Source organism: Calonectris borealis, chromosome 10 (assembly GCF_964195595.1).
Source record: "Calonectris borealis chromosome 10, bCalBor7.hap1.2, whole genome shotgun sequence".
In the NCBI taxonomy this organism is placed as follows: Eukaryota; Metazoa; Chordata; class Aves; order Procellariiformes; family Procellariidae; genus Calonectris; species Calonectris borealis.
Window position 1 is genome coordinate 10,961,802 of NC_134321.1, and position 25,535 is coordinate 10,987,336.

At 45.1% G+C, this 25,535-nt stretch overlaps 1 protein-coding gene across 2 annotated transcripts; it reads right to left on the reverse strand.

Moving 5' to 3' along the window:
- Positions 1–1,302: 1,302 nt before the first annotated feature.
- On the reverse strand, positions 1,303–25,277 carry QRICH1 (glutamine rich 1). Of its 2 annotated transcripts, XM_075158762.1 has the most exons (11): positions 25,170–25,277; positions 24,010–24,070; positions 20,105–20,434; positions 10,413–11,432; positions 6,671–6,848; positions 5,894–6,048; positions 5,002–5,116; positions 3,573–3,681; positions 3,069–3,220; positions 2,277–2,367; positions 1,303–1,496 (listed from the first exon to the last, which is right to left on the reverse strand). In XM_075158762.1, the coding sequence occupies exons 3-11, from the start codon at positions 20,411–20,413 to the stop codon at positions 1,304–1,306; spliced, it is 2,322 nt and encodes a 773-aa protein (XP_075014863.1). In that variant the 5' UTR covers positions 20,414–20,434; positions 24,010–24,070; positions 25,170–25,277; the 3' UTR covers position 1,303. The 2 variants fall into 2 exon arrangements, with proteins under 2 accessions (XP_075014863.1, XP_075014864.1); XM_075158763.1 differs by lacking the exon at positions 24,010–24,070 and having other exon boundaries at positions 25,170–25,274.
- Positions 25,278–25,535: the final 258 nt, after the last annotated feature.

Here is a 25,535-nt window from a genome sequence, read left to right on the forward strand (position 1 = left end):
CCGCTGGCTTCAAAAGAGCCGACTACTTGATAATGATATAAAATACAGCAACCATTTAAGATGCAGCAAGGCAAGGCTACAGGGCTGGGGTTTATGATCATGAACAACGCCAGAAGCTACACAGCTGTGTTAAAAACTGTGAAAAGGCTGTTAAATGGCAGGAGTAAGCCATGTGCTGCTCCTGGAAGGCCTTTTCCCTCCAACACCCCTCCATCATGCCGTTGGTGTGATGCGTTTGTAAAGGTGGGGAGAGCGGGATTTGCCTAGAGGTGAAGCCTCACAGGCTGGCCACAGAACACTGTGACGGGCTGACAGTCTGGTCTCACAGATCCCATGTTCCTAGCCTGACACCGAGCTTCCATCAGCAAGCAGACATTCAGGTCCTTCAACAGAAGTTAATCCCCTTCTACCTTCCTAATTTGTAGGGGTGAAAGAAGTCCAGCGGAGTCAAGCTGGAAAGCACAAACAGGGATGAACACAACCAGTTTGCATACTGATCTTTGTATAATGACCCCCCCCACCCTCACAGCTCACTCCTCCCCAAATAAAGACACATTGTTCAATGGCATGTTGAAAAGACGTGCTCGTCATTCTTAATAAACAACTAGAGTAAGAATACATAAGAGAAACAGGGTGGTATCTTTATATGATACACAAGTGTATGTTACAAGAATTCCATCAGGCACAGGAGCCTCAAGGTTTAAGGCCTCAATGTTAGGCCAAAAAAGAAGAGTGTGGTAAAGTTTGTACTTTTAACATCTAAAAATGTCACTTAAAGGTCTGAATAGAAATCGTTGGTTTGTTTTTTTTTGTATAAATCACAATTGCAGTTCACTCTCTCCTCTTCCTTCCAAGATAACAGCAAATTAACGTCCAAGCACAAGAAAAGAAGATGCCTGCCTCTCCTCCACTGGCTGAGCAGGTCCATCCATCATTCTGTGCCCTCTAGGCTGCACGTGCTCCAAGGAGACAGGCCCCAGCCATCCAGGCCAATCCTGTAGTTCATGTTTTCTACATCATAAAAAAAAACCAGAGTCAACCAGCAGCTTTCCACAGCTCCCAGCTCGCAGGGGATATGCAGCCTCCAATGGTTCCAACAGTTTGGTGTGTTGGGTAGGATACACAATGGGTAGGTTTTCCTTTAATTCTTTTAAAGAGAAGAAGCCTAAAAGGGCTTCATAACTACACCAATAAAAAACCAAAAACTTAGGCATCTCCTTTAGTGTAAAAGTCTGTACAATTTATCTTTGCTTGTCCCTCCCCCGTCACCCCGCCCCACCCCTTCTGAGCCAAGAAGGATGCCTTAGTGCATGGTGCTGGCATTAGCCACGGCAATAGCTTCCTGAATCTCTCGTATCACCAGGATCCGGGTGAGCATCTGCTCCATCTGCTCTCTGCTGATCGGCTGGATGGAATACCAGATAGGGCTGTTGGGGGCCACCACTGGCTCCGGTGTCAAGTAAAACGTGTCATTCCGGCCTTTCACACTCTGGGGGCTGTGTGAGGAAGATCAGAAATAACCAGACTAACAGAATGTCCTGGGAGGGAGAGACCGTCACTGTCCTCACCCCAGGCTTCACAAATCCTGACAGTGAACATCTGGCTGATGGACACGAAGGTATGGAGTTACATCTAGGGGCAACAGTGGTCCTAAAGTTTTCAGGCCATGCCAAGATTAAAAAGCCATGGTGACGACTACAAGAAAGTAATTTTTATTTCACACTGCTAAGTGTAACACATACATGGCTTCAGGGGTCTTTCAGAGTGAAGCAAGGATGGGGTGTTTTCACATCCAGGCTAGCTGCAGACCCATCTGTGCAGAGGAACATTTACATTAATTATCAGAATCATCATAATTTAGAGGCGAGGGTCCCTCCAATCTCTATAGAAAATCCTCATTTTTGTTCAGAAGCTGATTTGAATAGGACCCTAATCTCATCTCGAGTAGTGGATGCTTCCAGATGACTTGCTCGCAAGTCATAGCCAGAACAGCGAGCTCATGCCAACACAGCAAACCTCCGGAGTGAGTATGAGATTAAGAGCAGCCAGTTCACAAATCAGGTTTTGTCTCTTAAATACCACAGAAGTTCAACTTATGTGCCACCAGAGTAAATCCCACCCTCTCACATCAACGCCCCTCCCCATTTAAGTACATTTATGCAAACGTAGAAACTGTGCCAGCAATAAAACACAGCCCTAAAAACTAGGCCAGCCACAAGATAGAGCTTAACAGTCCCAGAAGACAAGCAACCATACACACGAACAAGAGCTCTCACCATTTGAAGAGGTAGAAGTCATACAGCTTTATCGGACACCTCAGGGGGTTCTCTGGATTCTCAGTCTGCTCTGCATACATGTCATCTGTAACTAAAACCAGCCCCCCAGAAGTCTGTCAGACACTCTGTACGAGTACAGCGAACTGAGCAGTGCCGTACAGCCTCCGCACTCTGAAGCGCCTCGTCACCATGCAAGAGCTGGCAAGAGACATACGGCTGTTCCAGGGCAGAGACACCTGGTTATAAATGCTCAAAGCATTGTATGGAGAACTTGCTTTATCCCAAGGCTACCGAAGATCACAACCCAGCCATATCCTTCCTTCCATTTCTCCTCTACCTGTCCCCAAAATGAGAGAAATCTCACTACTGAGACTGCAATGCCTCAGCTAAATCCTAAGTCTGTGCTTTTAAGAGGACAGATTGTATTTACATATGGATTCTATATGGGTTCACATGAGTCAAGGTAAGAGAAGCCCCCCCAAAGAAGTTTCTCCCTCTGTTCATAAGCACTTACACCAAATAGTCCCTTTGCCCATAAAGACCAAAAGTAGCAAAAAAGTTATCCTTAGCTCTTGATGTGTCCTATATGTCTCAGGTAAGGTATGTCCCTAGGCTTATTATTAGAAGGTACTATGCTGTCAGACAGAATGCACGGAAAACTCATGCTGCTAGGCTGAAGGTAATTGGCAGAGCCTTGGGTTCTCGTGGCCCTACCTGCAGACATCTCCAGGTTCATCCACTTCCTTCAAGCCCAGTAAGTAAATATTCCCAAAGAAAACTTCCAGACACTACCTTTCTGTCCTGTCTGGTGTATGCCATGAGCCTTCATATAGCGGATACTCGTGCTTTTATCCTTGGGATTAGAAGGGTTCTTCTTGGTCTGCCTCAACACCTTGGAGAAGGCCAGCTTCATGTGCTGGTCTACTGTTTTCAACAGGAAGTATCTGAGCAGCGAGAAGAGAACACAGGACATTCAGAGGCAAGTAAAGGATACAGTCACAACAGCGACGTAGTTATTTTTACTCATCATGAGCCATCTGAAGCTCAAACCAACAGAGTTAAAGACTGTTCCAGCAACAAAGCATGCAACAGCCACAAGTTCATTTTCCCCTCCCCTAGCTCATTTCCTTGTTGTACTGCATGTTCTTTGCCTGATGGGGCTGCAAGAGGGCTCTGTGTGCAATCATTTGAAATTCATGATTTCGCCCTAATCCAGTGCAGCAGTTTCCTACCAACCCTATAAAGGCATTTGAAGTTCTTTTACTCCCCAAGATTCCCAAAGACCTAAGTACTTACTTTGTATTAAAAAACATCAGCGTAGTGAGCAAGGTGGAAGGGGAGTGAGCTCCTAGCTGCTTACACTCCCACAGCATCTCTTCTGTTACATGACTGGAGAGGACATAACCTGCAATAATCAGAAGTCAGCATCAAGCCAGGAGACAGTCACAGCAGGAACACAGGCAGCATTTTATAGTCTGTAAGCATTGGAGAACATATAAATCTTAAGGGAAGGAGGAGGAGGAGATCCTCACTGACGTCAAGATTCACTACTGTGCAAATAACTTTTTAAATAGCAGGTACAGTTAGGAAACACTTGTATACATACGTCAACCTCTAGTTGCGGAGAGTATGCGTCTGCAATATGCCTATATATCCCAGCCCAGAGAGAAATAAATATGCACTTAAACAGCTTTTAATTAATGGCTTGACTCCAGTGCAGATGCTCCTAATCCAATAACATGTGAGAGCAGGCAGGCCAGTGTAACAAATCAGCTCTTGGCCCTGTGCGCAGCTTTAGTCAGCACACAATGCCAAGTGATGTACTTGGACACATGAGTAATCCTTTGATTCTCAGATTTTTTTCCTTTGTGTAGAAGAGAAATACTATACTCCAAATACACAGATAAACAGAAAAACAGACAGCAGTATGAACTCCGGGGCTTGTGGAATGACAAAGCACAGATCAAACAGCCAGAGTGAAAACAAAAGGATTCCAAAACTCATGGTGCTACTTAGCCATCTAGCCTGTAACATCAGCTACTTTTCTGAACACAAGCAATAGCTCCTTCACTGACATCTAATCAGATCAAAGGGAATGAAGTAATGAGAAACCAGGTTTCTGTGCTCTGAAAATGCATTTCTTATATGCAACTCTGTCAAAATCTGTCTCTTCTGGAACTGCTCCCTCCACCCCTGTTGCCATCATCTTCTAAACACAGGGTTGAGATGAGCTGCATTTGATTGCAGCATTCAGAGGCTCTAATCACGCATTGTTTTTTTCTTTGACACTTAGCTGGTCCTGCAGACTGTATCTATCTGGCTACATGTCAACGTGACAGTGTTGTATTATCTCCCAAAGTGACAATACATGTTAGAGGCAAGATGTATTAGTATTCCAGATGAGAAAGCTTGATTTAGATCAAGGATCAGCTGGCTTCCAAGTAAGCCAATCTCATGACACTACAAAGTCCCAACAATCTGCCTTCTGATGGGTGACAAGTGATAGACAAATAATCCTCAATGACAATCAGGGCTAGAGCCCGACATGTGCAATAACCCCAGCATTCACTGCAGATGCAACATTTTTCTCCCTGACCAGTATGAGCTCTCCTAGGGACATTAAGTACTTTGAAAAGGTTTCTGTTCAGACTACACTCATGCTGTAGTTCAGTTTAAACATTCCAAACTCCAGAAAGTTTTAAAGTTCTTAAACAAAAGTTCTTACCAAGAGGGGAAACGCGGGGCTGTACGTCCTTGAGAACTTCATGCAGCCATTCAGTGAACCGAATATAGTAGAGATCTGAGAAGATGTCATCTACTCGGCCATTTTCAAAGAGATACTGTAAGAGATTTACAACACAGTCCAGTACAGTGGTAGCAAGTATATTCCTCAGACCAGATCTTATTCTAAGAACCCACATACCCGGTTAGTCAAGCATTTTACAGCACAGCACTGAAGACTAATACATTTTACTTAGAAGAGTGAGGACCCTTGCACCAAGGCCAGTACAGGGTAGGTAATCTCAGTTACTGTCATGGGAATGCTAAGACAGAAAGGAAAAACCATCTTAGAAAGTAAAGCTGGTTGGATTTCACCTTTTATTTCAGGTGCGTTCACTGCAAGTTATTTCACATGACTATCCTTTGGACACTATTTTTTCAGGTTAAGGAGAGAGATGCTCAATTCTCCTATCACAGTTCAGCTCTGTTCCTGCAGCTCTTCCAGAAAGCACTCTAATATTACCAGGTCAGACTTTCCACTCCAAGCAAAGTTAAGTTCTTGCCTGTTAAAGCTTCAACTAGATCAAGTTTTGACAGACAACTTCCTCAAACATCATCCAACCCTCCTCCCCCTGCCAAAAAAACTAAAAGGATTTATTATTCTCACCACAATACTGAACTCAGTTATTAACAATTCTTCACAAACTTAATTCAGCAGGTAAAAGTAGTGCTGTGCACTAATTATACTTAATCTGATTATTTTTTTTTTTAAAGCAAAAAGACTTTTTTCTTATGAAATTGTTGGGAAGCTTAATAGAAGCCACAGTCTCCATTTTTATAACAGAAAATCCTCCCTATACATGCTGACAACATGCACGGCTCTGTCCTCCCCCTACCTTCTGAATACACAGGAAGATATAGTAGAGCACATCTGGATCATAGGGTTCACCATCACCATTTCGAGCTTCTCGTGTCATTAAGCATAGACCATAATTCAGCTCAGCCACAGCTGAAGAGATGAGATCTTCCTGGAACCTCAGCAGCTGACGCCCTGGAAAAACAAAACAAAGCCATATTATTTAAGCCATAAAGCCATATTATTTCCCAATCTCTCAGGAATGATTTCCCACATCTCCGGCTTTGCCATTCTATCTGGCAGGCCCAGTACTACCTCATTCTCCCAGTATAATAAAGAAAGCTGAAATAAATCAAGATCTTAGACTGTCAGATCTACTAAAAGATACACGGGCAAGAATCTGACAAGATGACTCTCTGCCCTGCCAACTGCATGACTATTGCCTTCTTTTATTATGTCCACAATGAAATGCTGCCCTGAAGCAACAGGAAAACAGCAGCTCCGTGACTGCTCTACCAGCTTGGCTGGCATTCACAGCCATTTTGTTCGTCCATGCACCACAGTCATACAGTGCCCTTCTCTACTGCCACCAGCCCAGGCGCTCAAGTTGAGAGCATAGCGCTAATACCTTCCTCGGAACGTGTCCTATGGCAGTGGGAGAATGCAATAATTAGTATTGCAGAATAAATCGAAGTTTAAATTTAAAAACAATCACTGATTAAACAAAGGTGTTTTCCAGAGTGGTAAACAGCTAACGTTTTAGTCACTCCTCATCCCGCTTGAAAGGAAAGGAAGGCCACGTTGTCATGACACATACTTCCAATAGGTGCTAGCCTATTTTGGGCTTCTTTTTCCAGCTCTGCATTCTTGGTCTGTGCCCAGCTTTTCCACACTTCAAGCCCTTCTTCTGGCTTCAGAGAGTTTGGAAGTAGAAGTTCAGGTGAAGTCTGTGGCTGTGGCTGTGGTTCAACTTCAGCAACCTGAACAGTTTGAGCCTATGAAAGAAAACATTTCAGTTTATATAAACACTTCAATATGCAACAGTTCGACAAGAAACAAGTAACGCCTCACCACCTCTAGCCCCAGGGTATCAGCCTTTTACAACACCCCTCTCTAAGAAGAAATTAAGCCAAGGAACGCAACTTTTACTGTCTAACCTGGATTGCTGCTCATAAAAGAGTATTTGTCTCTCCGAGAACACTTTTAGTTTGAATGGACATATCTATAACCCCTTCAGCAAATCCACACAATTTGCCGTTTGATGTATTTAGAAGTCCTGCAGAACATCATAGGAGACCTAACAGCCATGAGCTGTTCTTGCTGCAATACCATTAAGAAGCCAGCCACTATGTTCAAAGGCAATGATCTTCATAGGGCGAAAGTCCTCTCAACAACACACTTCTGGTCTCCCCTCAAACACTGAAACAGATGACTATTGATTCTGAAATCCTGTTTGCTCCAATGCATTCTTCTTGGCTTCAGACAACTTGTCACTCTGAACCACCCCTAAAGTCCATCATCTCACTACAAGAGCAGCCCAAGGCTCCTCGCAGACACAGCCTTGAGACACAGCAGCTAGAGAGACCGCCAGCCCCTGGCAGGGAAGAACAACAAGGTGCCATCAGCTTTACGGACCTTTGCTACCCCAAACCCAGACTGCCCTGAGCAAGGTTCTGGGTACGACTGCATGTTGTACACTGCTAGCATCCTCCCCCACCCTTGCCCATCGAGGGCAAGCTCTCTTCGTTATTCAGTACATAACAGGCAGACAGAATAGATATGCTCTTGTTCTTATCGTCAACAGCTGGTAAGATTAATTCATTTGTAAGAGGTTTAAAGTAATAACAGACTAGAACACCAGCATCAAAACATTAATTCAGTTGCAATGAAATGCTCTCAAACTACCAAATACTGTTAATGCAGACTAGCTACTGTTCTGTGAAGAGCTACTGTATCACCTACTATAGATCTAAAAAGCCTCCAGACCCTTTGGAAGTTTACTTTGCAGCAGGACCTTAAGTCACCAAGAATTACTACCTCAAACTGAAACTTATTTTACAGGCAACCGATGGCACCTATCCAGAAAGAGCAGTGAGCCCTCCAGCTGCACTCACTCTGCATTCTTCACGAGAGCTTCTCAATCTCATGCCACAGAAAGTCTCATGGCTACCTCAGTTAAGCAGATTAACTTGAAGCTTTACAGCCCTTAGCCAAATTCTCATTGGCACTCTGAATGTTACAGGGATAGTAATTCTTACCTAAAACAGTTTTGCTTTCTCCTTCTTAAGAGCCACCCCAAAAAGCAAGGCTTTGTTATAATGAAGTAACTTTTCCTTTGATACTGCCAAGTGTCAATCATCAGTGAAAGTTGCTCTGACAGAACTAGAGACCATAATGAAAATGGCATAGAGACTTTAGTAATACCTGTACCTTACTTAGTACAACAAACAAACAGCTGAAGAGGCAAAGCCTGCAAGAGCCTGAGACTGGAGCTTTCTGACTGCCTCTGGTTGGTTTTTCTTTTTTTTTTTTTTTGGCACCAGCTCTTAATAGCTCTTTGCTTATCAGCCCCTGCATCACCAGCAGCGTCTACCACAGCTGCAAAGGGAGACTATGACTGAAAGGGCGCAGCTTTTATCAAGGCAGATGGCGACAAAGTTTAAGTTGTCAAGCAAGCTTCTGTCTTAAAGAGAACAGGAGTCCAAGGGTGAACTGACACCTTGCCTTTGTAGGAGCTAGGATTGAGCCTCTACTCTCCTCCAGAGTGCTGCCCCATTACACTCCAGAGAGCAGAAAGCTTTTCAGAGCCAACCACCTCCATCAGCCCAACCTAAGTGGCAATCTTCTGCCCTGACCTTGCAGACACCTTGTCCAGTGTGAAGGCAGGCACACAGCCTGAACTGGCAGTTGCTTCTTAACTGACTTACATTTTTCACAAATAGAGCAAAATAGCTGCAACTTGCCCAGATCCCACAGCAGCACAATGCCAGAGGACAATGTGGGGCAAGCAGGCACATTCCTTCTCAGTCTCTCAGTTGTGAGAGGGACAACCCCCAAAAGTTTGATGTTCACCTATAGTAGCTTTATTGCTCCCTTAGAGGAAGAACGCGTACCTCCTGGACTTGCCTCTGTGTTTAGGGGCTTATGCAACACCCAGTACTCCAGAGAATTAAGATCAGAAAACTGATACCCAAGAATTGCAGACTGCTGTGCACAAGAATACACGGCATTAGTGGAAGATTTACAGGTAACCATTAAAGAAATTATGGAGTTAATACCTCAGAAAAGATCCCAAGAATGTGGCTCATGATCTTAAAAGACCCTAGAATAAGTCTAAAAATCCTGTTTAGCAGAAAAGTAAGAAGTTCTATGAACTTAGCTTGTTCAAGTAGCTGAAGGCGATTAAGTGATCTCTGAAGTACCAATACAGGGAAAAGATGAGCTACAGAAGGCTCTTTGAACATGACAAAACAAAAAAACCCCAACCATTACAAGACCCATAAGGTATAGCTTAAATACAGCTTTATAAAAGAGAGCATCCAGCACCTGAAAGTCATCCAGAGATGTAGGGAGCCCTTTTCAGGCTATAGCCCACAATCAAGTCAGAAGCAATCAGACACGACTACAAAAAGTAATCCTCCTTGTCTCAGTGCTTACTGATGAAGTAGAGGGCATATACGCCTTTATAAAGCCAACAGTGTTATTTATAAAATGGAAAGAATTTATAACAACATTTATGCTAGCAGACTTGGATATTTTTGCTCTCATTCCATTCAGCAAAACCAGGCTCTGACAGATCAATCACTTTTCACTTTCTGGTAATAAAAGATAAATTACATCCATTTGCACATATAAGAGAGGCTATTAATAGCCCTAATTGTTCAACTTTTAAGTGCAAATTCAAAATAATCTATGGCTTAAAGTTAGCAACAAAGCCTTTAAAAAAACAGCAACAGATTTGGCTGCCAGGTTTGCCAAGCACTATGAAAAGATGCTTACTTGCCACTGCTCGTTACTGTGCTCTTGCGCACCAGGCATTTACCAGAAGCAGGACACGGTATTACAGATAGGTACACCCGATCCATGAAGTTTACTCACAACTAGTCAGATTTCAGTACTTATCCAGGCACTGAATCTGCTGTGGACTCCATGTGCTGCATAACACAAAGTAACTGATAACTGGGCGACTAGTATATTTGCGCACCTTACTTCGCTACAATCATCCCTGCCTTTCCACTGCAACCCCTAGAACAGCTCAGGAGAAGACTGCAGACCTCAGAATACCTGCTATGAAGAAGCTAGCAATGAGCATGTATCTATCAATTTACACTACGAAGATCAGGACTGAATTTATTTCGGGAAGTTTAGTATCCTATAATTATGTACCAACATCGCAGTCCTACACCTATCAGGAGTCAAATGCCCTATGTCACACCCAGGCTACCGGGAGAGACACATCTCTGCTTCCTAGATATCAGCTGTCCACTGACATCCTCCCTCTCCATAACATTCGCAAGTTGTTAATCACGGACTGAGACCGAGAAGCAGTTTTAACTTACTGAGCAAGTGACTTGTAGCTGCTGCTGCTGCTGCCCCTGCTCTTGGGGTGTGGGCTGCTGCTGTTGCTGCTGCGGGTCCCATATGTGCACTGTCTGTGCTGTATTCTGGTACGTCCCTGCCACAGCCTGCACTGCCACTGGAATGTGGATGTTGCCATTCATAAACTGCGCTGGAAAGAGCGAATTAGCAAGAGTCTGCACCACTTCCTCGTGAGAGTTCTTCACTACTGAAGTACTTCCCACCATCTTATCCTTGTCGTCTTCCAGCTTCACGGTAGCCAGTGTCGTTGGCGAGCCACTGACATGGACGGCATTGTAGGCCTCCTGAGGGATGGCGATGTGGGTTATGTTTTGCTGCTGAAGGTCACCACGTGGTTGAGCAGAGTAAACAGGGATGGTCCAAGTCTCTCCAGTGGGGCTAGTAATGGTCCCAGTGGCACTGTACAGGTGGGCACTGTCCACTGTTAACAAGTCTGGCCTTAAAGAGACGTAACTTTGCTGCTGGCCCTGAGGAATGGCCAGCACTGTGGCAACTGGCTGCCCTGAAATAGCATACGATACAGTAATAGGCATATCCACTTTACGTTTCTTCACTGGCTGAAGGACACTAGCAGTGCTGATCCGTCGCTCTCCCTCTCGTGGAGAGCCTTGTTGAGAAGGTGGAGGTGACAGTGCCCCAACTGTTTGGATCTGTATCTGCTGGCCACCAGTAATGGCCTGTCCTGCCACAAGCTGGGCCTGGATCTGCTGGTGTTGTATGTGTTCCTCCTGTATCTCCGCAGCCTGGATCTGTTGGGCAGTCTGCACGTGCTGCACTTGGATTTGAGCTGCCTGCAGCTGAGATGGGCTGGGGCTCTGAAGAGATTGACTCTGTATTGTCTGGGATGCCTGCTGCTGCGCCTGGCCTTGGATCTGCACTTGGACCTGTATTGGTTGCTCCGAAGCCTGATGGACAGTGAGCTGCGGAGAAAGCTGCTGGGCGGAGACCTGTTGCGGTGACTGCTGGACCTGGACCTGAACCTGCAACGACACCAATTCCACAGTTAGAGATCAGCAAGTGTCAGTGATTCAATGGGGGAGCCACCAACAGAGATGGTCCATCACTGGAGGTCTATGCTCCAGGCCTTTTATGCTCAGTTTTATGGTTCCATATATTAATTCATTAGCAAAGATCTCAGGAAAATGAAATCAAGTTACTCTAGAAGTGCCTGGTTGATAACAGCGATACGGTAGATGATGTGTTTGCTCAGCGTTGCACATGACCACGCTTCTCAGTGCAGACAGAACAGCATGCGAGCTGCATCTCCATCCTCAAAGCTCTGTGGGCTCAAGCCAACAGATCGCATCCTTGGAAGCCAAAAGAGTCTTCAGAACTATTTGCATTGCTAAAATTACTTCAGTATAGGCCTTGCAATAGCAAGACTTTAAGGTCACGCACATTACAATTCTGATATTAAGTTTATCTTGCTACAAAATGCAGGCGCTTGCCTCATTCTTACTATGCTCCAAAGATTGTTTTACTGCTTTCAACCTCAGTCCCCCAAATGGCTGCAGGATCACTTGCCAGTGACAGGCAGTAAGAAATATGGGTAAGCTGAAACCAGCACTTGGCTCTTTCCACATAAAGCACAGAAATATTATTTTGAAACCAACCGCTAATAGTAACGCTACACAAGTGGGTGTTAACACAGAAAGTTGCAAGTTCAACCTGAATCTTCGTCATGCGCTAAGGGGCAACGCTGCAGCATTTGTTTTTTAAACTTCAGAAGTATTTCTTTGGCCGTGATAATTAAAACCAATTATTTTTTCATTATTTACTTATTCCATTTAATTCCACTTATTGTCCAAACTACTCAGTTGTATTTTCTAGCTCATGCATTTACACAATGCTGAATTACATGGACAAAATATGTTAAGATTTGGATCCAAACACAGTTCCTTTCATTTTAGGGAAAAAAAAAAAAACTTAAACACACCCTCTCACATCAGTGCTCATTTGTCCAAGGTCTGTCACACTATCTAGCAGCAGTCCAGGAGCAGACTTAAAGACGGGAGTCAGAGGTAGCCCCCAACACAAAGTTCAGGTCTCAACAACGTCACATTCCAGGCCTCGAACTCAACCCAGCTGGTATCTTCACTCCCAGGGCCTGCTCTCCTCATCCAGACACTTCACAGCTTTGTCCCCCACATTTACACAGCCACTTTGTTGCATTTGCCTTATCCTAGAAGTGATATCCCAGGTTTCCATGATCATCTGCTTCTCCAGGCTTCCTTAACGCTGTATCTTAAGGGAGGGAATTAATTACTCAACCTCTCCTTTCAAATCCAACTGAGAGATGTAGAGCTTTATTAGTGGCATCTATGAGGTCCATAAGAAGTTTGAAGCCAACACAGATTTATTTAGTTGCAAAACTATGTCTTCCTACTCATGTTATCTCACCCTTTTCTACCTCACTTTCTAGAGTCGGTCAAGCTAACGTAGCAGTTGCACAGGGACACCACACTAGCCAGCCTGACAATACCAAAACAAACTACCACACAGGTCTGCATTATGCAGATACACAAAATCTCACTTCCCAACATCACCTCTAAGAAGTCTTTAAAAATGTTAAGGATTCATTTGTAGCCAATTAAGAGTTGCTAAGGAAAAAAGTGGGGTAGCAAAATGCACCACTTGCAGACCAGTTTTATAAGTCACCTCCTGCTAAGAACTAATTCTATTTCCAGGAAAAATAGGGAATTTTTCAGGTTCCTGCTGGGAGCTACATGGAGTATAGTGTAATCCAGATGACGTGGACTTTCTATAATAATTTTTTTGCAAGGTAACAAGAAACATATGACCTTGTGTCAGCATGACAGTTTAAAAAGCTGCATCAATGAGTGATTTCATCAGGCAGTTAATTGAAAAAGATGAAGTCACCTATGAGATGCTTCTTCAGTTCTATTTGATACTCCTACCATACTGCCCTACAGCATGAGTACTGCCTTGGGCAAACAGGCCCAAGCAGCGATCCCAGTTAAGAGTTCAGTTTAAGAAGAGTTCAGTTTCAACTACACCTCTAAGGCAAGTATTCTCCAAAATACCTGACTTTAAAAATCACTAATACAGTCCTTAATATTAATTTAAGTCCTTGTTCAAAAGATTACCTGCAAGGCAAAGGCCCAAGACTAGACAAACTAAAATGCATTACTGCACCAATATATTTTCAGTTTCGCCCAAGAAACATTTGCTTTATCTGCTAGGATTCAAAGTCATGTCACAGAAAGAGGTAAACATGTCATTTATCCTGTACTTCTGCAGTGTGTTTTCAGAATCTGCACAGGTTGACTGAGAACACCTTTAAAAGTATCCCCACCTTCTTCCCATATAAAATTTTACATTACAGTTCCTGTTACTGCTGTAACATATACAAAGTAAAGACTATTTTTTCGCTAGCAGTAAGAATTGAAAGTCCGCTCCTGCACTGAAACAATTTTATCACATAAGTGCAATTAGAAAGGTAATGGAATAGGTTTAAGCAAGAGGCATTGTCAGCAAGAAAGGCATGGTCTAAGAACAGACCCAACAAGACAGCATTTTCTTCCTTCCACTTTTATAGAATGGAATATTTCAGCTGGAGGGGACCTACAATGATCGTCTAGCCTGACCACTTCAGGGCTGATCGTAAGCTAAAGCATGTTATTAAGGGCATTTTCCAAATGCCTCTTAAACACCGACAGGCTTGGGGCATCGACCACCTCTCTAGGAAGCCTGCTCCAGTGTTTGACCACCCCCTTGGTAAAGAAATGCTTCCTCATGTCCAGTCTAAACCTCCCTGGCGCAGCTTTGAACCATTAACCATCACAGAGCCTGAGCCTCCTGTCTCTAAAGTCATGGGCAACTTCCATCACTTTCAGCAGATGAGCAATCATGACCTAAAGCCTACGACACTCCCCCAGGACCAAAACCTAATCCCTAGAACTAGGATGTCTTGCTACTGCTTTAGAGTTCACACAGTGTTATTGTTAACACCCGAAGAATGAGTCCAGACCCAAACAAGAGTCAAACTCCAGAATCACTGGAAGTTCTCCATACTGCAAACTGCAGACGTCGTGCTTCTGACTAGAGACTGCTCCTATTTAAAAGAATATTGGTGCTCTACCTAGCGCGCATTACGCATCCTTTGTGAATTACACATCTATTTTTAACAACCGTATTTTGCAGTAGATCCCTCCCTATTTTCAAGCAGGTTGTACCCAGGAGCTACAAGCATTCATTTCAGATTTACAGACTTCAACCCAGTCGGAGACCAGAGCTTCTTACATTGACCTCATTGTCTAACTTGCTATCTGAGAACAAAAAAACCAAAGAATTACACTAAACATCATCAGCAGTTGACATTTTAAAAGACTCTGTACAAAGAGGAATGCTTTAAATTTACAGGCCAAGACCAACAGGGAGGACTTTAAATCTTCACCTTATGCTGAAGATTAAAGCGAGAACATGTTATGCTGGGAATTCCTGGGTTATACTGGTGCAAGAGAGGAATATGCCAAGTTACCAGTACTGAAAAACTGCCTATTGCCACAAGTTTGGATCTAACAGCATGAAAACAATCACTTCCCTGCAGGCTACCACCACACAGAGAAACGCCTTTTTACCATAAAATAGCTAGAAGTTGAACCAAGTACTAGCTGACTAGAGAATCAAAAGAGTTAGAAGTCAGCCCTGCATAGCAACAGGAGGGCAGAACTAAATTTTTAGGATTCCCTTAAAGGAAATCTGTCACATTAAGCTCAAAAACATATTTTGTCTAGAACTGAGCACATGTAAAGAGAAAATAAGTAACTCCACGAGCATGAGAACAGCTGAAGCCTGGTTTCCAAAAGTTTTTTTTCTTCATGGTTGGTAGACTAACTCCAACTATCTCCAAACTTTCAAGTAGGATTCGTAACATGTCTGCCCTGTGCAGACTCTCTGCCCAACAAGGAATCAGACTACAGAAATGCAGTTCTGAAACAATTAAGTTGAAAAATTCCCAAGCAAAGAAAATCTCATCTGTGGACTGACTGGATTACCTAATATTTCCTAAAACCTAACTCCAAATACGCATGCATACCAACTCTTGCCTGCATGGATTTTCTGATCTCTAGCTTGCCCTAGAGCACCTGACAGGCTCTTAAATGCCTCTTTTCACAAACGCGTCTTGGTTTCTGAAGCTACATTTACACCAGCAAGTAGTAGGATACACTAAGAGCAGACCTTCAGAGCAAGACTGAAGACTTACTAACATGTCCACACTATACATTCCAGAAGACTATTTCAAACTCAGGTACAGTCTTGCCCACTAGCCAAGCTAGACAAACATGTAGACACAACAAGACAGCATCTTATGGCTTAGTTTTATCTGAAGGGAACCCCAAATGACAGGCTCCAAACCTAGAAGTAAGTTGGGGCAGGTGGCAAACTTGCTTCGGGAAGTATGCTCCAAACCCACCCCAGAAGTAATGTAGGTGCACCTCAAACTTCCATACCTGAGCAAGCCGACCAAAGTCAAACGCTTGGACAAAAAGTTAGTGAGAGCAGGAGAAGAGCAATCTCATAATTATTTTTTAGCCCAATTTAAGGAAAGAATGCTTAAAATACACTTCCCTCAACAACAAGTCCTAAGCTAAAGCGATTCCAGCATTAAAAACTAACCCTGTAATAAAAAGTTCCTTCCAACGTTACGCCAGAAAGCATACATACATGTACAAAACAGATCTGAAGTACAGAGTAGGTGAAAAGACTGATCACTGAAGTAGCAGGAAATGTTGGAACTTGTTATTCAACTACTTTACAGGAAGTCCTTTGCTATCTATCTAAGTAAACAAGGTCTACGGGGAGTGTACAAGTCAGCTTTTCAGAACAACTGCCAGACAGATTCTCACTCCAGGTTTTTCCTCTGCTCATTTATCAACATCAGAGAGAGAATTCCATGGGCCAAATTAGGCCTTGCGTTGTGTTTGAACAGTTACAATATCAAGATTATGTTGTCAAGCTGTACACTGGGGCAGGATTTAGGCCTAAGACAGTTAAAACACGTGAACCAGGGAAAACAAAACAGCTTACTATTCAAAGAGGAACTTACTTCCATATACAAGGTGCTACCTTGAAAACACCACTCGATTATAACCATTCTTTGAAGTGGCACACTCAGCCCTAGCAAATGCTAATTAATACTAGCTGCTAGTATCTTATTGGGATGCTTTTCAAAGGTAAGTGAATAGGAGCCCTACCTCCAGGCTAAACTTCAGAACCAAGACTGGGGCACGGGGAAGCTGCATCCATCAGAAGTAAAGGAAAAGTGTATTCTATGCAGGGCCAGAGATAAGATTTTCTTCTGAGCTACTTACGGGCATCTTTCCCTGCCTTATGTCATTAATAATGCCCAGCTTCCTATAATGGTCTGAAGTCACAGAATAGACTGCGGGAAGACTGAAAAAGTAAAAGCTGAACAGCAAACACACAAGGAACTGAGCAATTAGAAAGGCATAAGCCTTAACTGAAAGACCTTTTATGCAGGCATTTAACCATTCCCTATATAGTTCTGCGATCTTGCTCACCTGTAGCATCCTTCCCTCAAGCCCTGTCCAAGAAGCTCTTGCCACCTAGCCATCAGACTCTGTCTTAATAGAAAGCTGAAACTGAGGATCTTCCCCACAAGTATTGTATGTATCCTAAGCAAAGATACTTTCTGTCCTCTGACATTCTTTCAGTTAAATCATCTTGCCAAAGAGGAAGAGGCACGAGAGGTTCACTGACCTCTGCAGAAATACCATATTCAGTAAGCAATTCAGTGCTAACAACTATTCTCACTGGCATCATCAATTCAATGGCCCCAATGCACAAGATCAACCAGCAACAATCCCACCAAACGCCAGGCTGATAAAACTCTTACTTGACCAGAGCAAAACACAGCCCTTGACCCACAAAACTTGACCCACAAAACACAGGGTACGACAACTTCACATACTAAACTCTTTCTTAAGATCGCCAATGGCACCGGTGTGATACTGGGCACTGAAAGAGCTCCAAGACTCTTGTACTGTAGCACTGACTAGTATGTAACCCAACAGTTGCATCCACTCAGCCTTTAAAATAAACATTTGGTAACAGTTTGTTGAACCTTTTAGGCAAGAAAACCCTAAGGTGGCAACTTCTTCAAACAGGAAATTTATTTTGCCAGGATAAATATAAGCAGCAAGCAGTCACGCACTGCCTTTGGTTGTTCATAGCAAGTAAAATCTAGGATGAAACCTGAGCATCGTCTATCTTTATGATCGTAAGGTTGTGATCAGCACTTGCAACCGTGAGGTCATCTGACTAGTCACATTATTAGTCACCTTCAGCACCACTGTCACACTGCCAGACATAAGCGTAGTCATTCAAAGAGTCTTCCACTGATTTGCAATTGGATTAGCAAGAATTAAACAGATTATCAAGTCAAGTACTGGGATCACATAAGTTTGATCGAAAGCTAAGAGGCTTCAGCAGATGACCAAAATCTCTCAAAATACAACACAAGCAGTATTTTACCAAAGCGAGCTAGCTGGATCAGGTGCACTGCTCTAGTGGAACACTGTCACCCCAGTCACAACAAAATTCAGCCTTGTTGAGACACTGTGCTCTGTTACTGCTGCCACAGTGACAGTCTTGAGACAGGTGAACACTAAATCATGGGTTTAACATAAACCACGTCTTGATAAGAAATCCTGAAAGACAGAAAAACACTCTTGCAAAGGGGTAAAGACATTTCTCTCCACCCCACCCTTGAAAAAAGAAAGGCTAATTTATTCACTTCAAGATAATTCTGAGCTAGCTGCCCAAATACACATGAACCCAGTTGCACTGCTAATGCACAAAAGCTGCAGCCATATCCAGTACCAGATGAGTGGCCTAAGTGTTCTGGGGGCTTGTAACATCCTAAAGTGAGCAGCAGGGTAGCAACACAGACACTAATTATGATCTGTACTGACAGATGAGAAAGCAGATATTTTAAAGCAGAGTCACAACAAAAGCAAGGGGGAGAGAGTAGACAACTAACTTTATGCAAGCTGTTGAAATCTTGACTTTCATCAGGTATTTTTCATACTCCTCAGGGTGCAGGCCATTCAGTTTAAAAAACAGGAACAGGTCTCTGGCAGCAACTCCATGGTTATTTTCAAGAAGGTCAGGAGATTATTTTTCCCTGGAGCATATGATATATGACCTCCCTCCCTATCTCTGTTATTAGAAGGCTCACAAGGGTCAAGCCTGAACTTTGACTAGTTCTGAAAGGAGGCAGCAGCAGGAGGGGAAGGAAAAAAAAAAAACACCAAACAAAAACCAAAGAGAGATTCCTTCTGACTTTTACAATTAGTTTGGGGGCCTTGCACACCTTCAAGGCTGAGGCACCCAAAAAAGTCAACTCTCCTAGTTCTTCTACTGAACTTCTCCCCCAAAATGTGCTAGCTGGCAGAACCAAAACCACCCTGGATCAGTTTTAATAGACTCCTGCAGAGATCCAAGTCATGACTGTGAGACTAGAGGCTTTTATTCTTCAAAAGCCTTGCAACACAAGTTACTGTAGGGCAACAACTTACAGAAGTCCCAGTTAAGCATTCATTTACTCAATAGAGGGAGTAATTGGAGATGAGTTACCCAGTGAAAGAGGTAAGTTTGCCCTTGCTGTAGGATAAAAGCACGCAAGTGAGCTGTTAGCACAAGTCTACTGCACTGCAGCAAGTTCACGCTACCTTATCTCCAGTAATTTGTGTCTCCATACCCTCATTTGTTGCAAAAGAGGAAAGCTCACAACTTTACAGTCACGCTACAGAAGGCGGAAAGATTCAAATCTGAAGTGTATCAGAATTACAGCTGTAGAGAGAGTTCAACTGTTTGGAGATATATCATAAGAGAACCTTAGTAAATGCCCTGCCACCTATAAACTCTTCAATTTAAGAAATGTGTTTGAGGACCAAAGCAGTTATCCTAAGTTATACGTTTGTTGTTTCCCCCCCCCGCCCAGTACTGGATTTGCTCATTTAATACTTAATACAAATTACTGTAATGCCTATTAAAAAAAACTGGGGAAGGCTCCTTCCGCTGTGCAAAGGGATAATCTACCTTGACAGATATGCGTCTTTTAAGAGTTCCTTTCCCGAAAGGTATCTTCCCCTGGTTCGTAACGTAAGCTGAAGCCTCTGCATTTTCCCCTGACTTAAAAAATCAGTTCAAGAACTACAACTTTTAGAATGTTCAAGCAAAATCATTTAAAGATTATTGATTTTATCAAAAAACCCTGAAGGCGAGTTAGATCCCACGACCACCTGGAACAACCAGATAAAGTAAGACCAGCAGAGGGGGGTGGTATTTATAGCAGCTTCACACAGAGTGCAAGGGAGCTGTGTACATGCCAGAACTGTCAACCATTTCTCCAATAGGTTACACCACTACATTGCTATGTATGCTACTCCTCCTGCAGCGGGGCTCAATGGAGGCACAGTCAAGAGAGAAATTTACTACCAAATTCCTTAAATGAAAGGGAAATAGTGCTGTTCTATATAAAGTTAATTGGCCCTGCTTCTTAAGTGCTTGCCTGTGGTTTCAGGTTAGATAGTAGCTGGCTCTGAACACTACTTCATGGGTTAGCAAGTCATATATACGTTTAGAGAACATTCAAGATGCTTACCTGGACTTGCTGGGGTTGCTGAACCTGTATTTGCTGCTCTGGCTGAGTTTGCTGCTGGACACTGGTTGTCACAGGACAAGCAAGTTCAAGCAAAGACCCAGCCACCTCTGTGCTGTCCGTGTAAATGCAGTTGCCACCCTGCTGATACACCATTGTGGTGGTGGCCGTCTGCTGAAACTCCTGCAGAGCTTCCGGCCCCTTGGAAGCAAGGGAGTCCAGAAACTCCTTCATCCTGTGCTGGGGGATCGTTCGCGCCTTCACACGGATGTATTCTTCAAAGGAAATGGTATTCTCCAGAGAATTATTCATATTGCAAGGTCCTTAGGGTTCCTTAAGGAAAGAGAAAGTTAAAGTCTTAACTACAGCACTCCTTTGATGCAACGATATTCCCAACTCCAGTAACTAGTATCTCATACCGAATACCGTATGAAAAGTAGCAAACATGCACAGCCAGATGCCCGAGACAGATGCTTTAGTTTTACAAGGCATCTTGTGCTACTACACATTTCTCAGATTAACCCTTAGCAGCTCAGGGAAGTCTGAAGGATAACCAGGTGTAACTGCAGTACTATTCAAAGAGCTCACTGCCGTGTAAAATCTTATAGTGTTGTACTTCACCCAGACCAGGCAAGTCCCATAACAGATGAAATCAAGTCACACATTTCATTCGTTTGCAGCATGCAGTATCAGTGAGAGAAGCTTAGAAATCAATATCTGTGGCCCTGCTTCGCAGCCACAGAGGTGGGAGAACTGAGCAGTATGTTCTATCAGGCCGTGCAGTTCTATTCTAGGCAGCTAATGGGAAACACAACGGAAGAGCATCAGATGCAGCATTCAGCCCACTGCTATTAGGACTAGGACAGCCTTATCGATTTGAACATAGCAAGCAAAAGAAGTGCTGGAATCAAGAGATTCCTCAAAAAGGGAACTACACACATGGAGAAGCAGAGCTCTGGAAATGACAAAGGCAACAGCAGCATCAGTTTTTGATGTCCTTTTAATATAGGAAGAGGTTAATATGAAACATGCCATGTATGAAGACAAAAGAGAGACAGAAAAAGAAATCAGATGATCAGGGAGGAAGTGAGAGCAAGGAGGAAAAAAAAAAACAACCAACAAAAAAGATGACTCCACCTGAGAACATTAGAAAGCTCTAGGGTATACTCTGACAGCATTCTTCTCTTATTGACTTATCTTGTTTAAACCCACAAATTGTTTCTGCAGTGAGTATACCAGTTGTTTCTAAGGCACTAATTAGTCTTGATAAAGGATAAATAGATCTGAGCTATAACACTACCAGATACTGAGACGGTTGTGAAAAGATGTGAAACAGCACAAGATTAGGACTAGAAGAGGTGATTCAGTACTACTAGATCAAGCTGCAGAAAGGAGGAAAAAGGGACAAACATCACTATATGTACATCATGACTGTAGTTCTAAAGAGAATAGGTACAAAAGCAGAACCTTTTATATCCTTTTAGCCTGATTTAACAAAGTGGAACCGATACAGAAATACGTGGTTGAACATAAGACTGCAACAGCCTGTGTGAAAATGGGAGTTAGTTCTAGGCTCTCAGTGGCGCTCAAGTGTATTCCACAAGTCCAGCTCCAATTCCTACCAAAATCGGTGGGAGCTCGAGCAAATTCTAACCACTCCTTACTGTTACGTGACAGCAGTCTAAACACACAGAAGTTTTTGTTTACATGGAGGAGGTTCATGGCTAGTGCATTGGACCAGGCTCACAGGAGAAAGAATGAATATCAAAGGTAAGGGGAACACGCATGAGGCAACTTGCACTGTATCTATAGTTTCTGGAGTTATTAGGCAATGTTTGTTGCTGTATGAGATTACTACAGAAAATATTCTTAAAACACGCATGTTTAGTAAAAAGCACCAGCTAACAGTGTTCACTTAGTAAATCCAACAACTCTGTAAAAATCAGCATACAGCTCCCGTAGAGCCCAGAGCTGGACAGAAAAACAATTCTCCTGCCTTTCAGAGATTCTGATCTGACACATTTTCAAGCCAGCTCCACATGATAGAGCCAGTAAGACTATTCACTTAGTTGTTGAGTGAGGTTTCCTCCAGGAGCCACCCAAGAGTACTCTACACCTCTACAGGACACATTATTAACCCCTTCTCAGGTGACCGTATGTCCAGGGTGAAACCAGTAGAGAACAACCTTGCTAATGCATCCTCAGTGACTCAGGCAGGACCTACACCAGGCACGCTCAAATGCATCTAATCGTAAGAGGCTCCGTTACATACTATGAAGCTGGAAAACAGATTCTGAGCAATTAACTTGTCCCAATTCTCTACCCGGAACTTGCAAATATTTGACTTCAATACTACAGCGAGGCTTTCAGAACAGCAGCATCATTTTGCATGTCCACTCTGAGGTGCGCTAGCAGACACATCTTTCAGAAGGAAGACTCTTCTGAGGAAGAAGGATGCCACACTGGGAACCCAGATGTGAACACTACAGGTGCTCTTTGAGATTATATGCTCTTTCACAGTTAGCTGCTGCTGAATAGGATGGGCTCACCTCTCAGCAAAGGTCCTGCCTTCTTCCTTGCTCCTGCATTGGTGCTTATTATGTTGGAACAGCTCGGAGAATAGGTACTCACTTTCTGTTAATCTCGTCAAGGGAGAGAGTGAGGAGATCCGCAGGGCCACTGTTTTCAACAGGAGCTATCCCTTAGTCCTCACGTTTACTTTTGGATCTCCAACCCTTCTGTCAAGAGCTGCTCACATGTACATTGTGCTCGTGTGCAGGAGAAATCAGAAGCCACCAGAAACCCAGATGCATAAGCAGCAGGCCCAAAGATCAAGAAGAGGTCCACCACCAAATCATCACCTACGTCCTCCAATCACCAGGAAGCGGAACAAACACAGCATTAATTTCTTCGATATAAATCCTTGACCCTGCTCAGCTGCTCCATGTTAAGTAGTTCTTTTTAGCATCAAAATCAAGAGCCTGCTAGGCCAGTCTTCTCTGACTAGCAAATCTGCCTCTGTCACAAGCTGTCAGAAGGAATCGCTCTTCTCCTCTCTTCTAGTATGGAAAAAATCTTCCTTTTTATTTGCTTGAAGTTACTACACTGAGAGCCACTAACGCCTAAAACACTGAAGCCGCTGCAGCACTTGAAGTCCCAAGCATGGATTGGAACCCCACTGTGCCACGTGGTATTTGTTCCTGCTCTGGAACAGCAGCAGGATCTTCCTTTGGTTTTCTCTACAGCTCTCCAACTCTGGCAATCAGAAAGGAGCTAAAGACACCGCAGGTAACAGTGCGGGCTGGACTAAGTTTCTCCCAGAGTCATTCCTGTCAGTTTGAAGGCTGCTTGGGGTTATTTAACTAAAGCACTGAACCACTCAAAACTGCACTTCACAAAACCCTATGCAGCAGCAGGGGTACCAGGTCTAGATGAAGATTCAGGAAAGTAATGCTGTACTCCCAGAAATTTTATTTATTACAAATAAACCCACCTGCATTTATGACAGAAAATCTCTTTAAGCCTGCCCAACAGGCTTTTGTAGGGCAACATACACAGCTTGCTGCTGCAGTCACCACTTTTACTGTTAGTTATTAAACCATACTAATTTACGCATTCCGTTTATCCCGTAAACACGCATTAAAAACAGCAAACACCCATCCTCGCTAGATCTCGGCAGCATGTTTTTAATACTGCATTTTAAAATAAAAAAAGAGCATCCAGGCAATAAGCTTTCTCCAATAAAAGGAGGTAATTCCTCCCTATTTAGCATAACTGCATTTTTTCCAGGAAATAAGTTCAAGAAACTCTTTGAAGATCATGAGCACATACGGTTAGTTCATAAAACTTAGACTGAGGTTACTGAAAACACACACACAACTTGCAGCATGTGGACAATCTGGACTCACCAGTCACCATGTTGCATGTATTTCTGCTGCTCTTGTCCTGAGCTCTTAGACTTGTAACGTTCTGGAGAAGACAGAACAAAGAAGCCCTTTCCAACCCCAGTTCCTCTTTCTTTATTAAAGCCATTTTATTTTTAATATGTATTCCATTAAGAAGAAAAAAAAAAAAAAAAAGAATCAGGAAAGAAAAATATTATCATCCACGCAGTTAGCAGCTCCTACTGAAGAATTGCGAGATGCCCAATTCCTAACCATTGTACCTCTCAGCCTGGTAAGTGTTACTAGGAACGAGTGTGTGAGCACATCTGTCACAGGGCGCAGCGCGCTCGCACCGTGCGGTGACAGGCGCAGCGCAGCCGGTGACACCGGAGTTACTGGAAGACAGAACTTAGAACAAGGCAGCAGCAGTGACCGTATCCAGAGGTTCCCCCTGCTCCCCCCGCAGGTGTTCCCGGCCGAGCAGCCGCGGCCCAGCGCTGCCTCGAGGCCCGGGACAGACGGGAACGACACAGATCGCCCCGCCACCCAGCCCAGACGAGGCGAAGCTCCATATTTAGCCCCTGAGATCATCGTCCACGGCTCAGCCTCTCCTCTGCTCGAGCGGGGGGCGCGGAGCCCGCGGGGCTTCCTCCTGCGGCACGGCCGGTCCCCGCCCGCGGGGAGCCCAGCGCTGCCCGCGCCGCTCCCCGCCGCCTTTGTTCCCCGGCGGGGCGGCCGGGGCCGGGCCCGCGGGAGGCGCCGCGCCGCCCCCCCCCGCCGCAGCAGCCATGTTGGGGGCTTCGCCGGGGACGGCGGCCGCCGAGGGCCGCGCCGCGCAGAGGCGGAGGCCGCGCCTTCCGGCGCGCGCTGCCGCCGCCCGTGCCCGCGCGGGGAAGGGGCCGCCCCACGGGGGGGGGACGGGGGGGGGAGGCGGGGACGCGCCCGGTGCGGGGGGGGGGGGCGGCCGAGCAGGGGCCGCGCCCCGCGCGTGCACGGCCAAGCTGCGCGCGTTCCCGCGCCGCCCCCTCCCCTCCCCCTCCCCGCCGGGCCCGCGCCGCCCCCGGAACCGCCGCCACCTCCCCCCGCGCCCGACGGGAGGCCCCGCCCGGCCCCGCCGCCACCGCCGCGCACCCCCCTGGCCCGACGGCCCCGCTGCGCCGCGGCGTGTCCCGGTCCCGCCTCACCCCGGCCCCGCTGCCGCCGTCGCCTCGCGCCGCCGCCGCCTCGGCCCCGAGTCTTTTCCCCTCACAGCTCCCTGGGCGCCATCTTACATTCAACCCCTCGCAGCCAATCAGCGCATGGCCCCGGCCTCGCGAGAGCGCGGCCCCCAAGTCCCGCGAGAGCTCGGCGCCCGGGCCCTCCCCACACCTTAAAGGGGCCGCGCCCCAGCGGGGAGGGGGTGGGGGCGGCCGCCGGGGGGCGCCCTTCGCGGGGGGACGCGCGCGGGTCCGAGACACGCGGGGGGCGAGGACTCCACGGGGGCGGGGACAGCCCCTGGTCGCGGCCGTGGGGCTCGTGACGCCACCGGCACGCGTGGCCGTGGGGCGCCG

What these genes read in the sequence shown, in the direction of transcription:
- QRICH1 (XM_075158762.1), bottom strand. Translation starts at nt 20,413, where the DNA reads ATGAATAATTCTCTGGAGAATACCATTTCCTTTGAAGAATACATCCGT. An exon ending in CTGATGTTTTTTAATACAAA is followed by an intron (nt 3,221 to 3,572) that starts GTAAGTACTTAG and finishes CTCGCTGCTCAG; the next exon opens with ATACTTCCTGTTGAAAACAG. An exon ending in ACACCAGACAGGACAGAAAG is followed by an intron (nt 2,368 to 3,068) that starts GTAGTGTCTGGA and finishes GGCTGGTTTTAG; the next exon opens with TTACAGATGACATGTATGCA.